The following is a 15,427-nucleotide window of genomic DNA, read 5'->3' as shown; positions in this document are numbered from 1 at the left end:
GCGTATGAAAATCAAATGATTCGATCAACTCATCAAAAACACTACAGCCATCAAAGACATTGAACTTCAATCAGAACGACTTCGAATCATTCACCTCGGCGCAGCCTCCACGCAACTATGTCCACTACGTACGAGACAACTCAACCTTTGCTTATAGCTTGACTTCGTGAAATTTAACCATTCAAGCAGACCCGAAACCCAGTTCTTGGAACTTTCCAAAACCGAAGGTTCCGTTAAAGAAACCGACGTCGCCGCCGTGTTTGATCAACTCAAGCCTGTCTCCCCAAACCAGCTGATCGGTCAGTGGGAGGGAGGAAGTTTCGACACCGGCCACCCGACGCACCAACAGCTTCGCACCTTCAAATGGGCAGGGAAAGATTTCCGTTCTGTGGACGACGTTGACCCCATCATGGTATATGGTGATGAGGGCAAGCGTACTTGGTTGTCAGACTACGGCCATGCTCGGGTGAGTAACAACGCAAGAAATCATATCTTGATATGTGATTAACATTGCACTAGATTCGGGAAGTAAAGTACCGCGGCGTCGTTACGGCTGCCATGGTGTATGACAAGTTTCCGATCATCGATGCTTTCCGTTATGTGGATGAGAATACTGTCATCGGGGCGATGGATACCAAAGATTTGAAGGATGCTGGGACATATTACTTTTATCTCAAGAAGAGGCCGGATAGCAAGGCCTAGCATCTCTAAGATTCAAACTAGCCGTCACTGTACATACCCAGTAATGACACATTCGCTTCGCTCTTCTCAACGATCCGCCCTTCGGATGTCCTAATGTGAAGAGTGTGAAAACTCCAAGCCTTAATCATCGCCACAAGTCAAGTAGCCAAGCCACCAAAAGACCCGTCCTGCCGAGGTCGCCGGACCTCATATCCCTCCGTGTCCCCGCTTCAATGCACATGCACAGACGGCTCAGCCCGCCCCCGCGTCCGCCAGCATTTTCCCCGCATTTCGGCGCGAACCCACCCTCCAACCACGTATGACGTTCGATCCATCTACCCGGGAACTCTTTTGCATAACAAACCTATGTCCTCTCCACCCCGATTCCTCCCCATTGTCCAACTACCAGCCAAGCCCTACAGCAAATTCTCCGAGAACCATGGCCAGCACCCCGGGAACCGCCCCGACCCCCGACGTCCGCCACCACGGCCCCGGCTCGTCGGCCACGGTCTCCTCCTCGCGGCTCAAGAAGAGGGAGGCCGACCGCAAGGCACAGCGCATCGCGCGCGAAAAGACGAAGAATCGCATCGCGCACCTCGAGGGCCTGGTTGCGGAGTTGAGCCGCAAGGAGGACAACGCGACGACGGTGGCGCTGATGACGGAGCTGGCACGGGTCACGGAGCAGAGGAACAGGCTGATGAGCTGCATGGAGGGAGCGTCGGCTTCTTTTGTGAGGCATCTGGCGGAGGTGAAGGGGAGTGAAGACGGGAAGGGGGATGGGGTAGGTGGTGATGGTGTGAGCTTGTTGGAGCCGTCGAGCATGGAGTATTTGAGCACGCCTGCTGCGATTCCCATCCCGACGACGCCCCAGGATCATATCGATGAAAGGCAAACTCATAATATCGAGAAAGATGTGAACAGCCTCGTGGACACCTCCGCACTCGACGTCAGCAACTTCTGGATCGACGAGTCCTTTCCAATGGAGCTGCCAACAGCACCCTCAATACCCAAAGTCCCATCACCAGCTCCTCCACCAGCCGCCCCCTCTACAATCAAAGTCTCAGTCAAGTCAGAATGTAGCTGTACCTCAACCTCCCGCACGCGCCGCCTCTCTGACGGCTCCCTTGTCCCCCACAACTGCTGGAAAGCCGGCAACGAGATCCTCAAGGAGCCCTTCCCCCTGACCAAGGCGATGCTCGAGCTGGAGTACCAGGTCAGCGAGGACATCCCCGTCCACGCGGTCCTCCACGGCTGGGACAGCCTGTCCCAAACGGGGCGGATGACGCCGCTGTGGAAGAAGGTGCGGCAGCTCGACGAGCTCTGCTTCGCGGGGTGCGGGCCGCCCGAGCGGCTGGCCGTGTTGTTCATGATTCACCTCTTGATGCGGGCGTACACGGACCCGACGCCGGCGAAGAGCGAGGTCGTGCCGCGGTGGTATCTCAAGTCGTAAGTCTCTCCCGAGCTTTGTTCCTCTGCTCTCACTGACCGCAAGCAAAGACAACTCCAACAACTATCCCCCGAACACGACCCCTCGGCGGACTACTTCACCTGGCCGGCGCTGCGCTATCGCTTCGCGACGACGCCGCGCCCGTACTGCCACAACAACACCTTCTGGCACATGTTCCGCGAGCACCTGCGCATCGCGTGGCCGTTCGACTTCCGCGACTGCTACGTGCGCAACGTGCACCGCGGCATGTACGCGCTGTCGCCGCTGTTCAAAGACCGTCTGCGCGACCTGCGCGCGTGGACGATGGAGCCGGATTTCTTTGCGCAGTACCCCGAGCTCAGGCAGGATGTGCCGCAGTACCCTGGGCAGCCGTCGCCAGGGCCGCTGCATGTATCGCCGCCTGGAGGGGTTGGGGCGTTGATGCAAGGTGATGTGCCGGCTGGGGAGAAGGGCGAAGAGGGTGGGAAAGGTGGAGGGGCACAGGATGACGAGGATGAGGGGGAGATGTTCATGGGTGATCTTGGGATCGAGACGAATCCTGAGTTCCTGTTCTTTCAGGATGCGTTTCTTAATGGGGGCACGGCGAAGGAGTACGGGGTACAGCTTAGCAGGCATAAAGACAGTTCGTGTATATCACTTTAGTATGTACACACCATATACCAGATACACATTGATGTTTATGTTCTTCACCTGGTGAGACTTGAACTATGTAGTGTACCTAGAAAGCACAAGAGCGTGACGAATCACACGACTCCTACCTCAATACCGCCATCACCTCTTCACAAAGACCCCAAACCATACTCCTCCTTAATCACATCCGCAACCTTCTCCGCGCTTGCATAAGTCGTCGCCGTAGGCCCCGCCGTTAACAACATCGGCCAGTAACTAATATCAACCACCCTTAACCCCTCAACCCCATACACCCTCATCCTCGGATCCACAACGCCGCCACGTTCCCTCGGCATCATCGCCGCCGTGCAGCACTGATGCGCATTCGACGGGGTCATATTCGCCCTCAACAACTTCTCCAGCTCCTCCCGCTCCGTGACGCCCCCAAACGGCGCGCCCACCGCCGGCCCAAGCACCTGCATCGCCGGCGCGCTCATAACCTCCCTTGCCCTCTCGAACAGCGCAATCGCCACGTCGAAGTCGACCGGGTCCGCGCCCGTGCGGAAGTCAATCACCGGCTGCGCGAGCGGGTCCGCGGTGCGGATCCGCACGGAGCCGCGGCTGAGGGGCTTGAGGAAGTAGAGCGTCAGACTGGGGCCGGTGCCCCAGTGGATCATCCCGATGGGGACTTCCTGGCCCGCGAGCTGGGTGAGGATGAGCTTGCGCTGGAGTTTGTATCCTTCTTGCACGGAGGGGGGTGTTTCCGGGGCGAGGTGGGCGAGGGGTTCGGTCGCGGCGGCGGCGGCGAGGAGGGAAAGGTAGTCGGAGGTCGCGTTGGAGAGGGGCGGGAGGACGAGGTTAGTGCCGAGGGTGCGGATGATGGTGTAGGCGCCTTGTTTGGCGGTGTCGTAGAGGGCGCGCTGTTCTGCGTCGTAGGTTGCGTTGGTGTCGAGGGATCCTGAGTTGGGGAAGATTTGGTTCGTGACTGGGAGACTGTGAGGCAAGTTGCCTGTTGGCATCGTGGGAGATTCATCACTTACAAGTGTAAGGAACCTTCAGGTCTGCTTGATCTTGGAAGTTCTCGCCCACGCCAGGTAAGTCCTCCACAACCTCAATTCCCAATCCCTCCAGGAAGTTTCTGTCTCCGATGCCAGAAAGCTGAAGCAGCTGCGGTGTATGAACCCCTCCAGCAGCAAGCAGCACCTCCTTGGTTGCATACACGCTGACCTTCTCTCCGCCAGCTGTGGGCAAGTACTCAACCCCGACGGCCCTCTTCCCTTCGAAGAGAACGCGAGACACAGTATGCTCGGCAAGGATATGATAGTTCGGACGAGCGTCTTTGACGCGGGTGTAGTGGTTGCGCCGGGCATGGCTACGCGTGCGAGTTGTTGCGTCAGCAAGGGTAGGAAAGTTGAAAAGACCCACGGCCTGGTCACCGGCGAGGGGATCCGGAGACGGCGTGAAGCCACTTTCTAGAGCGGCTTGCCAGAAGTTCGCTGAGCTGAATTAGACTCTGGTTTTACGTATTAAGAGGTGGGGATGAAGTTACCGGCGCCCGGGAAGAAGTAGTTCGGATACGAAGCTTGAACGGGGCCGCCGTGCCCGTGGGCTGCGTCGATCCATGAGATATTTGCGGCGTCGGCGAAGTCTTGCGGGGGTGCCGTGAAATTCTCACTCTGTGATGAGGTTAGCTCAGACCTGTCCAGGCCGAGATGAATGTCGAAAGGCTAACCTTCTTGAAGTACGGGAAAATGCCATCCCACCCCCACCCTTCAGCGCCCAACTTCTCCCAGGCGGCATACTCGGCCTTGCCAGCGCGGACGAAGACCATACCATTGACGACCGACCCGCCGCCGACGACTCTTCCAGCAGGCACGAGGAACGAGCGGTTTTTCAGCTCCGTCTGCGGTGCGCTGATCAGGTCTGGCCACAGATACGGCACGGGGTTGAAGGCGCCGGGGATGAGGACGCTGTCTTCATCTTTGTCAAAAGGGCCTGTCTCGATGACGAGAACGTTGACTTTGACAATGTCAGCCATTGATATCACGTCAATGGGGTATGAGGGGATGGCCCACCGTTGGGGTCCTCGGTCAAGCGGTCTGCGACGGTGAGGCCGGAGATGCCGCCGCCTGCGATGAGAAAGTCGTATTCTGTGTTGGCGGCGACTTCTCGTGAGGCAATCGTTGCGTGGTGGGGTACGCGAAGGCCGAATACGTAGGGTGAGGATGCCAGGAGGACGGCGAGGGCGCCGATGACTGGGTTTCGGGAGCTCGCCATCATGGTCGTCTTGTTTTGTTTACCAAGACGTGATGTTCCTTTCGGATCCGAGGTCTGGAGGCTCAACGGCCATCTTCGTTGGTTTTATACCCAAGCTCCGGGCAACAGTTTCACAAAACATTCCAGACTCCTGTTTGAAAACAGCACCGAAGAAGCCTTGCCTCTCTATGCAGACATGCATATGCCAGTCAGCAGAGGCACATAGGCGACGTAGCACCAACGCAACTTAGCACGGCATGGGCTGCATGGGCACCAATCGGAATTGAACATGAACAAGCTCAATCTGGCTGATCGCGCGTTTAATTCCAATGTTGAGAGCTCGCTAAACTCGAGGCCAGGCCCAGCCGGCTTGATGCGGGGAGATTGATGCCAGTCAGGGGAGAATCAATGCGTGTCAGCGACAGGGCGATGGGGCACTTGCTTGAGTCCGAGGCTTGGCTACCAATGGCAAATGAAGTTGCAGCAACAACTCTCGACCCTTGATCATCGCTCTGAATATACATGTTCACGAATTGGTGTAGGTTTCTTCGATATTTACGTTGAAGTAAGTGGTATATTAGATTACTAATAAGATCGATTGCTGGTGAGCTTTCTCCAGCGCCTGAGGTAGAGACTGATCCTGAGTCTTTATTTGTTTCCCCTTCTTCCATTACATGCATAACTCATGATTCAACATCCCTTCTTCATCTAAAAGAACTTCTAAATCTTCGTGACCAGATCATTGTTGTTGTCCCGACCTTCGACGTGGCCGGTGTCGGCACCAGACTCGTTGGCCAGGGTCTGCTCGTCATTAAGCTTGGGGTTCCTGAGCAGGAAGGCGAAGCAGATCAACGGCACCGTCAGACAGATACCGGTGATGGTCAGCAGGCGCTGGACGGACTGGTACGCGTCGATGATGGCGGTGCGCTCGGGGGTTCCGACGGGGTACTCGACAACGACGGAAAACGGCGAGCCGTAGGTAAGCTCTGCCAGGGTGGTGTTGCCGAGGGGCGCGAGCTTGTCTTCGAGGACGCCGGGGAGGACCTGGGTCCAGATGGCGCCGGAGATGGTGTTGCCAAAGGCGGAGCCGATGTTGTAGGTCGCGAGGTACAGACCGGTCATGATGGCGAGGTGCTCGTGCTTTAGGCTGGCTTGCAGGGAGGCCTGAGCGGGGTAAGGGAACATGCCACCGGCGATACCGAGGAGGACCTGGGCGCCGATGACACCGCTCTGGCCGGAGGGAGAGCCACGGTAGTGGATCAGCAGACCGAAGGCGACCATGAAGAGCATGGTGCCGGCAATGATGAAGTACTTGAGGCGGCGGACCTTGAAGACGATGAAGCCGAGGATGAAGCCGGTGATGACACTGCAGAAGGAGTAGAGCGAGGTGATGCGGGTGGCCGAGGCGATGCTGAAGTCGAAGGCGACGATACAGACGGTGTAGAGGTAGTCACCCTGCATGTACCAACACCAGTTGAGGAAGAGGGCGATACCGAGCGGGGCGAGGATGCCGCGGTCCTTCATCAGGTAGAAGGGTACCAAGGGGTGCTTGGCCTTGCGCTCCCACCAGACGAAGACGGGAATGCAGCAGATGCCGACGACGAGAGGGGCAATAACGTGGGCCGAGCTCCACTGGTTCTGGAAGCCGCCGGCGATGGTGAAGGGCACCAGGATCAGGGCGAAGACGGCGATGACGAGGATGATGCCGATGACGTCGAGCTGCCAGAAGAGCTGGATCATGAAGTCCTTGAAGCCGAGGGCGTGGAAGGAGGACTGGTAGGAGTTCATGAGGCCCATCTTTTTGGCGCGGCGGCCGACGATGCTCAGGCTGATGATGAGGGGCAGGGAAAGGACGGGGTAGATGATGCACCACATGCCGATGCCCCACTGCCAGGTGCTCTGGAGAAGGACGAGCTGGGAGATGTTGCCGCTGACCCAGGTGTTGATGATGAAGGGCAGGGCGGGGATGTAGCTGAAGAGCAGACGAGCCCGGGTGGAGGTGATATCGGCGATGATGACCTCGACCAGAAGCATGATCATGGTGTACCCGATCTGGTACAGCACGGCGCCGCCGGAGAAGTAGGAGACGTTGGTGGCGCAGGCCTCGACAATGGTGCCGACGACGTAGAAGAGGACGGAGACGCAGATGAGTTCGACACGGCCGAAGACGTCGGCAATCTTGGCGGAGGTGGGCTGGGCGGCGGCGGCAATGACGGAGCGGAGGACGTTGATGCTGGCCAGCAGAGAGTGAGTCGCATAGGAGGAGGTGGCGGTGGGCTGGTAGGCGTAGCGCAGGGTGCCGTCGAGGCCGTAGGCGTAGGCGACGAGGAAGACGCCGAAGAAGATGAAGACACGGTCGACGCGGGTCATGGCCTGGGAGAGGGCCTCGATTCTCACGACACCGGGAGACTTCTCGCCCATGATGTGGTGGGGGGTCTCATGGTCGTACGTCGGAGCGGCTTCATGGCCGGGGTGGCTCTTCTCCGGAGTGATCTCTGGGGCGGGAGACTCGGTCTCCTTCTGGAGTGCGGGACTGGCCATGATGGCGGCCGTGAGGGGTCTGAGCGGGGGGTTAGCACCGTGTCATGAGTGAGTGAGTGATTGAACGAAGCATGAGACGAAGAGAGGGCCACGAGAGAATTCGCTACTTCAAGTTTTCTGTGGCAACCTTGAAGGCAACCTTGGAGGTGTAAAGCAAACAGTCTTACCAAAGTATAAGGTACTGAAGGTGATGTCAACCTTGTGTTTTATCAGTTGCGGCGCAGTGACTTGCTGCAGGCCAGTGCGCCAACCGGAAGCTTGCTTCGGTGAGTCGGTGAGAAATGCCTCCGACCGAGGTGAGATCAGGGTGAGCGCAAGGTGAGGTCGGTGAGACGTTTCAATGATGCACGGTGATGACACTCAACCCAACAGAGGAGATGGATGATGCACCAACCAGTACGACAATGGCAGAGATGATGTTGGAGGGAGGAAAGAAAATAAAGAAAAGCCCAGATGGAGAGGGATCCGCCTGAAGACAGGGAAAAGAGCGCAGCGCAGGTGAGGTTACATCCGCCGCCTTTTAACTTTTATCTCTCTCTGCAGCAGTCTCCGGAGTGGATCAGGATCTGCTGCGCGCACCACCGGCTAGCTGTCCAGGGTCTGTCTTTCTTTCGCCGCCGCCGCACCACCCTGCAGAAAGAAATCGGGCCCATATCGGTCGGGGGTGTCGAGAGGGAGCTGGGCTGGGAGACACGGGAGAGAAACATGAGTGGCCGGGGAGCTGGGTCGATCCCTCGCCGCGCCATGCTGCCTAGCCTCGGGAGGTACACTTTTTTTTTTCTTGCCTTGCCCACACTTTCTTCGTACATTCTGTGATGCGCTAGGAGCAAAAACCAGCAGTGGCTAGCGGCTTTCTTGGTCCTTTTGGTTGGCCTCTGAGAGTCGCAGTGTCTGGTTGGTTGACAGACATGATGGACAAGAAACTAGCGGGAGAGTGGGAGAAGAGATGCATGGATGAACCGTCCGTCGGGATCAAGATGGGAACACCAGACACTGCTAAACGTAAAACGAACAAGAGAGTCATCAAAATTTTTTTATCAGATCCATCTGATATGATTTAGCGCACGCCCTTCATTCCTTGAACCGCTGCGACCGATACCGCAAACGGCTACCTTCCCCTAACCTCATCGTGGCGCATCCAACCACCCACCATCTTCACCCTCCTGATGGACATCATTGGGCGACTCGGCCGTGGCCGTCAGGAGATGGCTGTCCGGCTGCTTACTGGCGATGGAAAGGTGCCGCTACGAAGCACCACTGCCAACGACGCAACAACAACGTCAGCAGGGCCCTTTGCTTGACTCGATCAGGTTGGCGACTCGGTGCCCTCTTTCATGTGTCTCTTCAGCGAGACAGGCGACAGAACAGAACAAACATCCAGCATACCCCTGGACAAGCCCATCTCCAGGCAGCGAATCTCGTGAAGAACCACTGATTCTCGCCCCCAAGGAGAGAAAAAAAAACACTCAGGGCCCACCTCCATGTTACCACATGGGTGACAGGCCCAATCTCCGCATGCTCCCGACTGGCCCAGGAACGACCAACCCAGTCGGGGCGCCGAGTGACCTGAGCCTGCTCCAACATCGGTCAACCCGGTCGCGTTTTTGGCCTGCTTTTGACAAATGGTTTGCGAACCCGACAGCTTGTCAGCGCCGGCGACGGGCTGCAGCACGAGGACCCGTGAGCTTCTCCGCTGGAGAAATGGGCTTACCTTTGTGTCTAGACTCTCAAACTCCCCATACTGATCAATCTATTGATTGAAGAAAGTTTCTAGGCTCTTGGGATGACGATTCTAGACGCGGCTGCCATCACCAGTACCGAGGTCTTTACAGTACATAGAGATCACTGCACATCATCACGCATCACTCCCTGCAGAATGTCTCGGCCCCAAGATCTTCTACATTTGTAGGTACATACATAAGTATTGGCCAGACAAAGCAGAATTCAAAGACATCCTTCCCACATCCCACCGGCAATCAGACACCGAAAAGACGCCACAGATCGCACCGCGACCGAGCTAGCTGCCCGCCTGATTACCATCTGTCTTCAGTCATCAACTAGTCTGCAACAACTCCCGCCATTTCGGAGCAAAATGCCGGGGAGCATTCTATGTCCTGCGCGCTCGATCCAAGAATAAGGGTCCTATAACTTGCCGCGAAAAATACTAGACTCTAGCGCCCCAGACAAGCAATTGGTAGATTGTCGCCTCGGGAGAAAATCCTGCGTCTTGGAATGGCAATGGGATGGGGGACCTACGCGGCGTCCGAGCTACCCGGCCGCCGGCGCGGATCCTGCCCAGTGATCAAAGACTTGGGGGCAAAGCTACATCTTATCAAGTCTCTTCATGTGAAAGGGCGGACCGACTCATCTGAGTAGTCTCTCAACATCTGGTCACGGGAGTAACATCTAGTTCTGACAGACTTCATGAAAACTCCTCTTTCATCCGTTTTGGCGACGGTCTAGTCCAGTCTGACCCAGCCTCTGTCCGGCCATTCAACCTGATCAGCCAAGATCACTCCGCCGGACCATCAAACCCCTAATTCCAAACACAAAAGTTCGCGTGCTCAAGATCCAGTCCTTTGGGTCTTTAGCCCACATGCCAACCCATCCCCTCGGGAACCCGCCAAGCCCAGCACCCCCCGTCAAGCAATCCAGAACCAAATCCTCTCCACCCAGTTTCTCGGCGTGACCACCGGCCACGTCGGCTCCAGCCTATCAATCTCCGCCTTGCCAGACCAGATATCCATCTCGGCCACCTTCACAAACCTAGTCCCCTTCACAAACTTGTACCCGAGGAACAGGCTCAGAAAGATGGGGATGTCAATGTACGGCGGCACAAACGTCTTGGCGCTAAACCGCCCCGGGAAGAACGCGTCGAAGCCGTTGAACAGCGCGACCACGAGACAGAAGCACATCGCAAAGTACGCCAGGAACGGCTGCAGCGGCGCCTTGTACGGCAGCGTGTCGCGGTCGACGCCGTGGTGCCGCAGCCCGTGGTAGAAGCGCAGATACGTCACGCACACGCTCGCCCACACGATGAGCGTGCTGACGGCGCTGAGGTTGCTGATCCAGAAGAACACCTCCGCGGCGCGGTTGCTCACGTTGAGGTAGACGAGGCAGCTGAGCGCCGTCGTGGCGCCGACGCACGCGTACGGCACGCCGAAGCGCTCGAACTTGAGGACGGCGGGTGCTGTGCCGTCGAGCGCGGCGGCGTAGAGCACGCGCGTCGAGGCGTAGAAGAAGGAGTTGCCGGCGGACCACGCGGAGGAAAGCACGACGGCGTTGATGATCGAGGGCAGCGTGCGGATGCCGGCGTTGCGGATGGCGATGACGAAGGGGGACTGCGCGGCGCCGGGGGCGCTGGAGCCGATTGCATCGAGGAGGTTTGGGTCCTCGGAAGAGACACAGAGGCCGACGAGGAAGATGGCGAGGACGTAGAAGATGGCGATTCGCCAGAAGACGCGGCGGATGGCCTTAGGGATGTTGCGGCGCGGGTTCTCGGTCTCGCCCGAGGCGACGACGACCATCTCGCTGCCGCCGTAAGAGAAGGTGGCCTGGATGAAGACCTTCCAGAAGGCGAGGAAGCGGCCGAGGGCGCCGGGGCGGAGGTAGGCGTTCATCGGCCCCGGATCGGCCCAGTAGCGGAAGCCGATGCGGTCGCCGGAGGGGGAGCCGCCGAGGGTGATTATGAACATGAGGAGGATCAGGCCGACGATTGTGATGAGTTTGATGGCGCCGAAGAAGAATTCGGCTTCGCCGTAGATGCGCACCGGGAAGCAGTTGATGAGAACCATGGCGAGCAGGAAGATTGTGATAAGCACGGCTTGGGGGACGGAGTGGTCCCAGTAGTCGAGGATCACGACAGAGACGGTGACTTCGATTGGCACGCCGATTGCAAATTGGTACCTATGTAGATCTTAGCTTGGGTCTTCACGTCAAGAGGTAAGTGTCTGGATAGCATCGGGAGCGATGATTTGGGCAAGCCGCCGGGTTGTCCTTGTTTGCCACGTCTGAGGAGTTGGTTCTCCCACTCACCAGTAGTTCCATCCAAGCGTAAACCCGAGCGCCGGGTCAACATATCGCGCCGCGAAGATAGGTACCGCGCCTGGGATTGGGAGCCATGCAGCCATCTCCCCCAAGCTGTTTATTACGCAGTAGAGGTTGAAACCCGTGACTGCGTACGAGATGAACGCCGACAGCGGGCCAGCCAGTGACAAGACTTGACCGCTGCCGACGAACAAACCGGTACCGATGGCGCCTGACAAGGCCAGGAACTGTACATGACGAGCTTTGAGCTTTCTATCGAGGGTTCCCAGATGTCGTGTTTCTTGCTGATGCTTCACCTCGGTCGTGTCGCCCCCACCTATCGTGGTTCTCGCCGGCTCGATGTCATCATCTCTGGGGGTTGTTGCTGATGCCTCCGGGTGTTCTCGTATTCTTTCCTTATTCTCCATCGTGGCTGATCTATTTCAGCGTACAGTTGGTCAATCTGCAGGCTAGGTGGGCAACGGGTCTACCTCAAGTGAGCTCGATACTCCACAACGCAAAGACGAGGATGTTGGATTCCAGCAACAAAACGACGACCCAGCACTGAAGGATGACGTCGGATTTGAAGCAACTGAGGGGACGTTACACTGCATCCCGTGGTTGGCTGCTGTCGGTGTCGTGATTGTGCAAAGGGCCAAGAGTTTAATGTTCCAATTGCCTCCCCAATTTAGGGGTTCAAAGTGTCGATCCCTGCATCCTGATCCTGCGTCTACGGCATATGGGCGACACAATGTGCGGGGCTGATCCGAGCCTGTCCGCATGTATGGTAAGACTTGGAGAACGGCCTTCGTCAGAAGCATCAAGAACCTTCATGGTCAGCTTACCAGAGCAATCACATTAATACAAGAAAGCGTGTGGCCACGAGTGTTTGCCCTACTATCTATGGCCTCGATTGCAACGTTATGATCATCGTCGCCGTTGCTTTCGATTTGTGTTTTCTCGATTTGTTTCAATCTTAGTCCTATTCATAGTATATATATATGCCTTATTGTAACGCTTCATACTTAGGTAGGACGTTCAACCGTTATCCTTGCGCACGAGTTGTAACAGTTGGATGCGGTGTGCGACATTAGCTAAAATTACGACCTAGCGGACTTCTCTTGGATCCGTACATACCGCTTACTCATTGAGCATGGATATTAGAGCTACTGATACGTCTTCAGCGCCCTATGTGAACCAGGGGCGAATCCACTTTTTGAACAGCTGGTCATTGTTTGGGAAGAGCATGTAGCGGATGTGTTATTGTTACGACAGCCATAACCTCGACTGGCTGAGCAGTAACACTTCAGCCTGACAAATTTGGTTTAGTTTCATCAGTTGCTGCAGCACATAAACTAATACCATGGCAAGATCTGGAATGCCGCATTGTTAAGAGAATCCGACGCCGGATGGACCATTGGCATAGCCCGATCAACCTAACATATCTTGCTCTTAAAAGCGGCTCTAACCACCACGCTCTGAAGCGGTTGTCACATATCTAAGAACTCTTCATAAGCTTCTACATGCCCACAAAGCCATTCACTTTCCAAATATTCACCATGAGCAACACTCCTATCGACCCAATTCCCTTCGCTGACAAGGCCATCAAGTTGGACATTGTTGTCGTTGGGCATGGAATCGCAGGGCTTGTCTTCGCTATTGATGCGAAACTTCGTGGACATCAGGTTCAAATCCTTGAGAAACGACCTGGCTTGGATGACTTTGGTGAGTTAACTCGACAACTATCACCGGCACAAAGATAATGCAGTTGTACTGGAAAAGGGTGTAGACTGATACGCTTGTAGGTGACGTCTTAGCATTGCAGGCCTCTTCGTTGCGCAGCATAAAGAATGGCTGGCCAGGATTCTGGGATGAACTTCAGTCGTTGTCTTTGGGAAGCACACTCAACCTGTACAGGTATGACGGAACCTTCCTGGCTTCCCCAAGGATTGTTTCGTCCGACGGGTTAGGTTTCGCCGTTCATCGCTTGGACTTTCATGCTTTACTGCATCAGTATGCTCTCAAATGCGGCGTTATCATCAAATTCTCGATGGAAGTCGACAAGTACCTTGAATCTCCTAATCGAGGCGCTGTCGTACTATCCAATGGTGTTCGAATTGAGGCGGACTTGATTGTGGCAGCCGATGGAGTCGGGTCCAAGTCTTGGGACTTGGTACGGAACATCAAGGACCAAGCTGTGAGCAGCGGGTACAGCGTCTCTCGTTCTAATTTCCCAGCATCACCAGCCTTGGAGAACAGCCCTGTGTTAGCGGATGAGTTTCAGAAGTCACCAACCAGAGGCTGTGCGTTCATGGGACCAGATACTCACATTGTGATGTCTAAATCACGCCATCGACTGGGCTTCTTGATGACCCATAAGGTTAGTGAGTGACGTTGAATCTCTAGGTGATGTGCCGCAACTAACTCGGAGATCAGGACCCAGGCAATCTGCCAGACACAGTGCCGATTTCCACTGTTCTCCCGTATGTGGAAGGATGGAGTCCCGTAGTGACAGAATTGATCAAGGCAGTGCCTGATGGAGTGGTTTATGATTGGAAGCTGCGCTGGAGAGATCCCCAGCCCGGATGGGTGTCGCCTCTCGGTCGATTGGTACAGATTGGCGATGCGGCCCACGCATTCCTCCCGACGTCCGGCTACGGGGCTTCGATGGCTATGGAAGATGCGCATTCGCTCGTCGAATGCCTGTCTCACGTGGAGCAACAAGATATTGCTCTAGCACTAAGAGTTCACAATTGTCTTCGGTAAGTTGACCCACATGGACTTAAATGAAAATGAATATCGGCTGAGATTCTGTCCCAGGTTTGAACGAACCGCCTGCGCTCAGAAGATGGGCTTTAAAGCTAGGGAATTGTGGCATAAGACAGACTGGAACTCTCCGATTGAAGACCCTACAATGTTCACACGCATGTGGGCTCCATGGCTGCTTGAACACGATCCCGAGGACTACGCGCGAAAGAACTTTGCCACCTGTGCTCAGGAACTTCGCAACGGGGAGCAATTTCAGAACAGCAACAGCGTTCCTGGCTATAAATTCAAGATGTGGACTGTTCGGGACCTTGCGGAATCCACAAATGACGGTCTTGAAGATGAAGGGGAGTGGTTTGCAACTGAATAATGTCAGAAGAATGTCAGGCTCAGAAATATAACGCGAAATTTCAACGGGTTTATCAATCAAAGGTAAACATCATAGACAGAGAGGATGCTGTGAGGAAGGCGATTTGCATCAATCAACCCTATTCCCCGGGTCTGGTACCTTGGTGTTTACTGAGGGATGGCAGTAACTTACATAGAGGAGAGCTCTACATCGCGCTGGAGCCATGCCATTCTTGCTGAGCTGAACCAAATGGTATCTTTGAAGAGCAGCGTTACATCGAGAAGTCATCGGGGCACAGTTAGCGTAAGCCCGGCCGAGATGGACCGATTCCCGGAGCTGAGGTGGATCTTCAATCTCGCAGCTAAGAACGATTGGTGGAACCAGGGTCGCGTAGATATCATGCATTGCCATTTTCAGTTATCTCGTTCGAATCCGTCCGTAGCAAGTCTCTTGACCGTCAATGTTTGTACCGGAGAGTGGGGTGCTTCGTGGGGCAAGAAGAGGATGCACCAAGCGCTTGTCTGACAATATGGCGAATTAGTTCGAGAAAAGTATCATTCCGTTGATCACTGAGACCTGGCGCGGTCACATCCATTGCCCCGAGAGGGAAGAGCACGAAAATAGTCTTCATTTGATGGCTGTGTCACTCGCGTCTGTTGGGGGATCTCCATCAATACATAAGGACAGATACATTTAGAGGCAGTCAGAGGTCTTGAGTCTTGTCCATACAGCAGCCGGATGACCACCCAAAA

At 55.7% G+C, this 15,427-nt stretch overlaps 6 protein-coding genes across 6 annotated transcripts; 3 read left to right on the top strand and 3 right to left on the bottom strand.

The window, feature by feature from the left end:
- Positions 1-117: 117 nt before the first annotated feature.
- On the top strand, positions 118-702 carry CGGC5_v016098 (uncharacterized protein; the record flags this gene model as incomplete). The annotated part of the gene is made up of 3 exons (XM_032024629.1): positions 118-128; positions 190-466; positions 520-702. The coding sequence occupies 3 exons, from the start codon at positions 118-120 to the stop codon at positions 700-702; spliced, it is 471 nt and encodes a 156-aa protein (XP_031878751.1).
- Positions 703-1,120: 418 nt separating this feature from the next.
- Positions 1,121-2,770, top strand: CGGC5_v016097 (uncharacterized protein; the record flags this gene model as incomplete). Its single annotated transcript, XM_032024628.1, has 2 exons — positions 1,121-2,127; positions 2,179-2,770. 2 exons carry the CDS (start codon positions 1,121-1,123, stop codon positions 2,768-2,770), a joined length of 1,599 nt encoding a protein of 532 aa, XP_031878746.1.
- A 137-nt stretch (positions 2,771-2,907) lies between these two features.
- Positions 2,908-5,017, bottom strand: xptC-3 (Dehydrogenase xptC; the record flags this gene model as incomplete). The annotated part of the gene is made up of 5 exons (XM_032024627.2): positions 2,908-3,722; positions 3,778-4,233; positions 4,287-4,413; positions 4,470-4,756; positions 4,813-5,017. The coding sequence occupies 5 exons, from the start codon at positions 5,015-5,017 to the stop codon at positions 2,908-2,910; spliced, it is 1,890 nt and encodes a 629-aa protein (XP_031878745.2).
- Positions 5,018-5,713: 696 nt separating this feature from the next.
- Positions 5,714-7,414, bottom strand: sit1-1 (Siderophore iron transporter 1; the record flags this gene model as incomplete). The annotated part of the gene is made up of 1 exon (XM_032024626.1): positions 5,714-7,414. One exon carries the CDS (start codon positions 7,412-7,414, stop codon positions 5,714-5,716), a length of 1,701 nt encoding a protein of 566 aa, XP_031878748.1.
- A 2,762-nt stretch (positions 7,415-10,176) lies between these two features.
- put4-2-0 (putative proline-specific permease put4) lies at positions 10,177-11,988 on the bottom strand (the record flags this gene model as incomplete). Its single annotated transcript, XM_032024625.1, has 2 exons — positions 10,177-11,440; positions 11,570-11,988. The coding sequence occupies 2 exons, from the start codon at positions 11,986-11,988 to the stop codon at positions 10,177-10,179; spliced, it is 1,683 nt and encodes a 560-aa protein (XP_031878747.1).
- A 1,131-nt stretch (positions 11,989-13,119) lies between these two features.
- mdpD (FAD-dependent monooxygenase mdpD) lies at positions 13,120-14,696 on the top strand (the record flags this gene model as incomplete). The annotated part of the gene is made up of 4 exons (XM_032024623.1): positions 13,120-13,285; positions 13,366-13,940; positions 13,997-14,322; positions 14,381-14,696. The coding sequence occupies 4 exons, from the start codon at positions 13,120-13,122 to the stop codon at positions 14,694-14,696; spliced, it is 1,383 nt and encodes a 460-aa protein (XP_031878696.1).
- Between the last annotated feature and the right edge of the window lie 731 nt (positions 14,697-15,427).

This window comes from Colletotrichum fructicola, assembly GCF_000319635.2.
Source record: "Colletotrichum fructicola Nara gc5 chromosome Unknown KSG_Nara_v1_contig10, whole genome shotgun sequence".
Taxonomy (NCBI): domain Eukaryota; kingdom Fungi; phylum Ascomycota; class Sordariomycetes; order Glomerellales; family Glomerellaceae; genus Colletotrichum; species Colletotrichum fructicola.
This window is presented reverse-complemented; position numbering and strand designations above follow the sequence as displayed.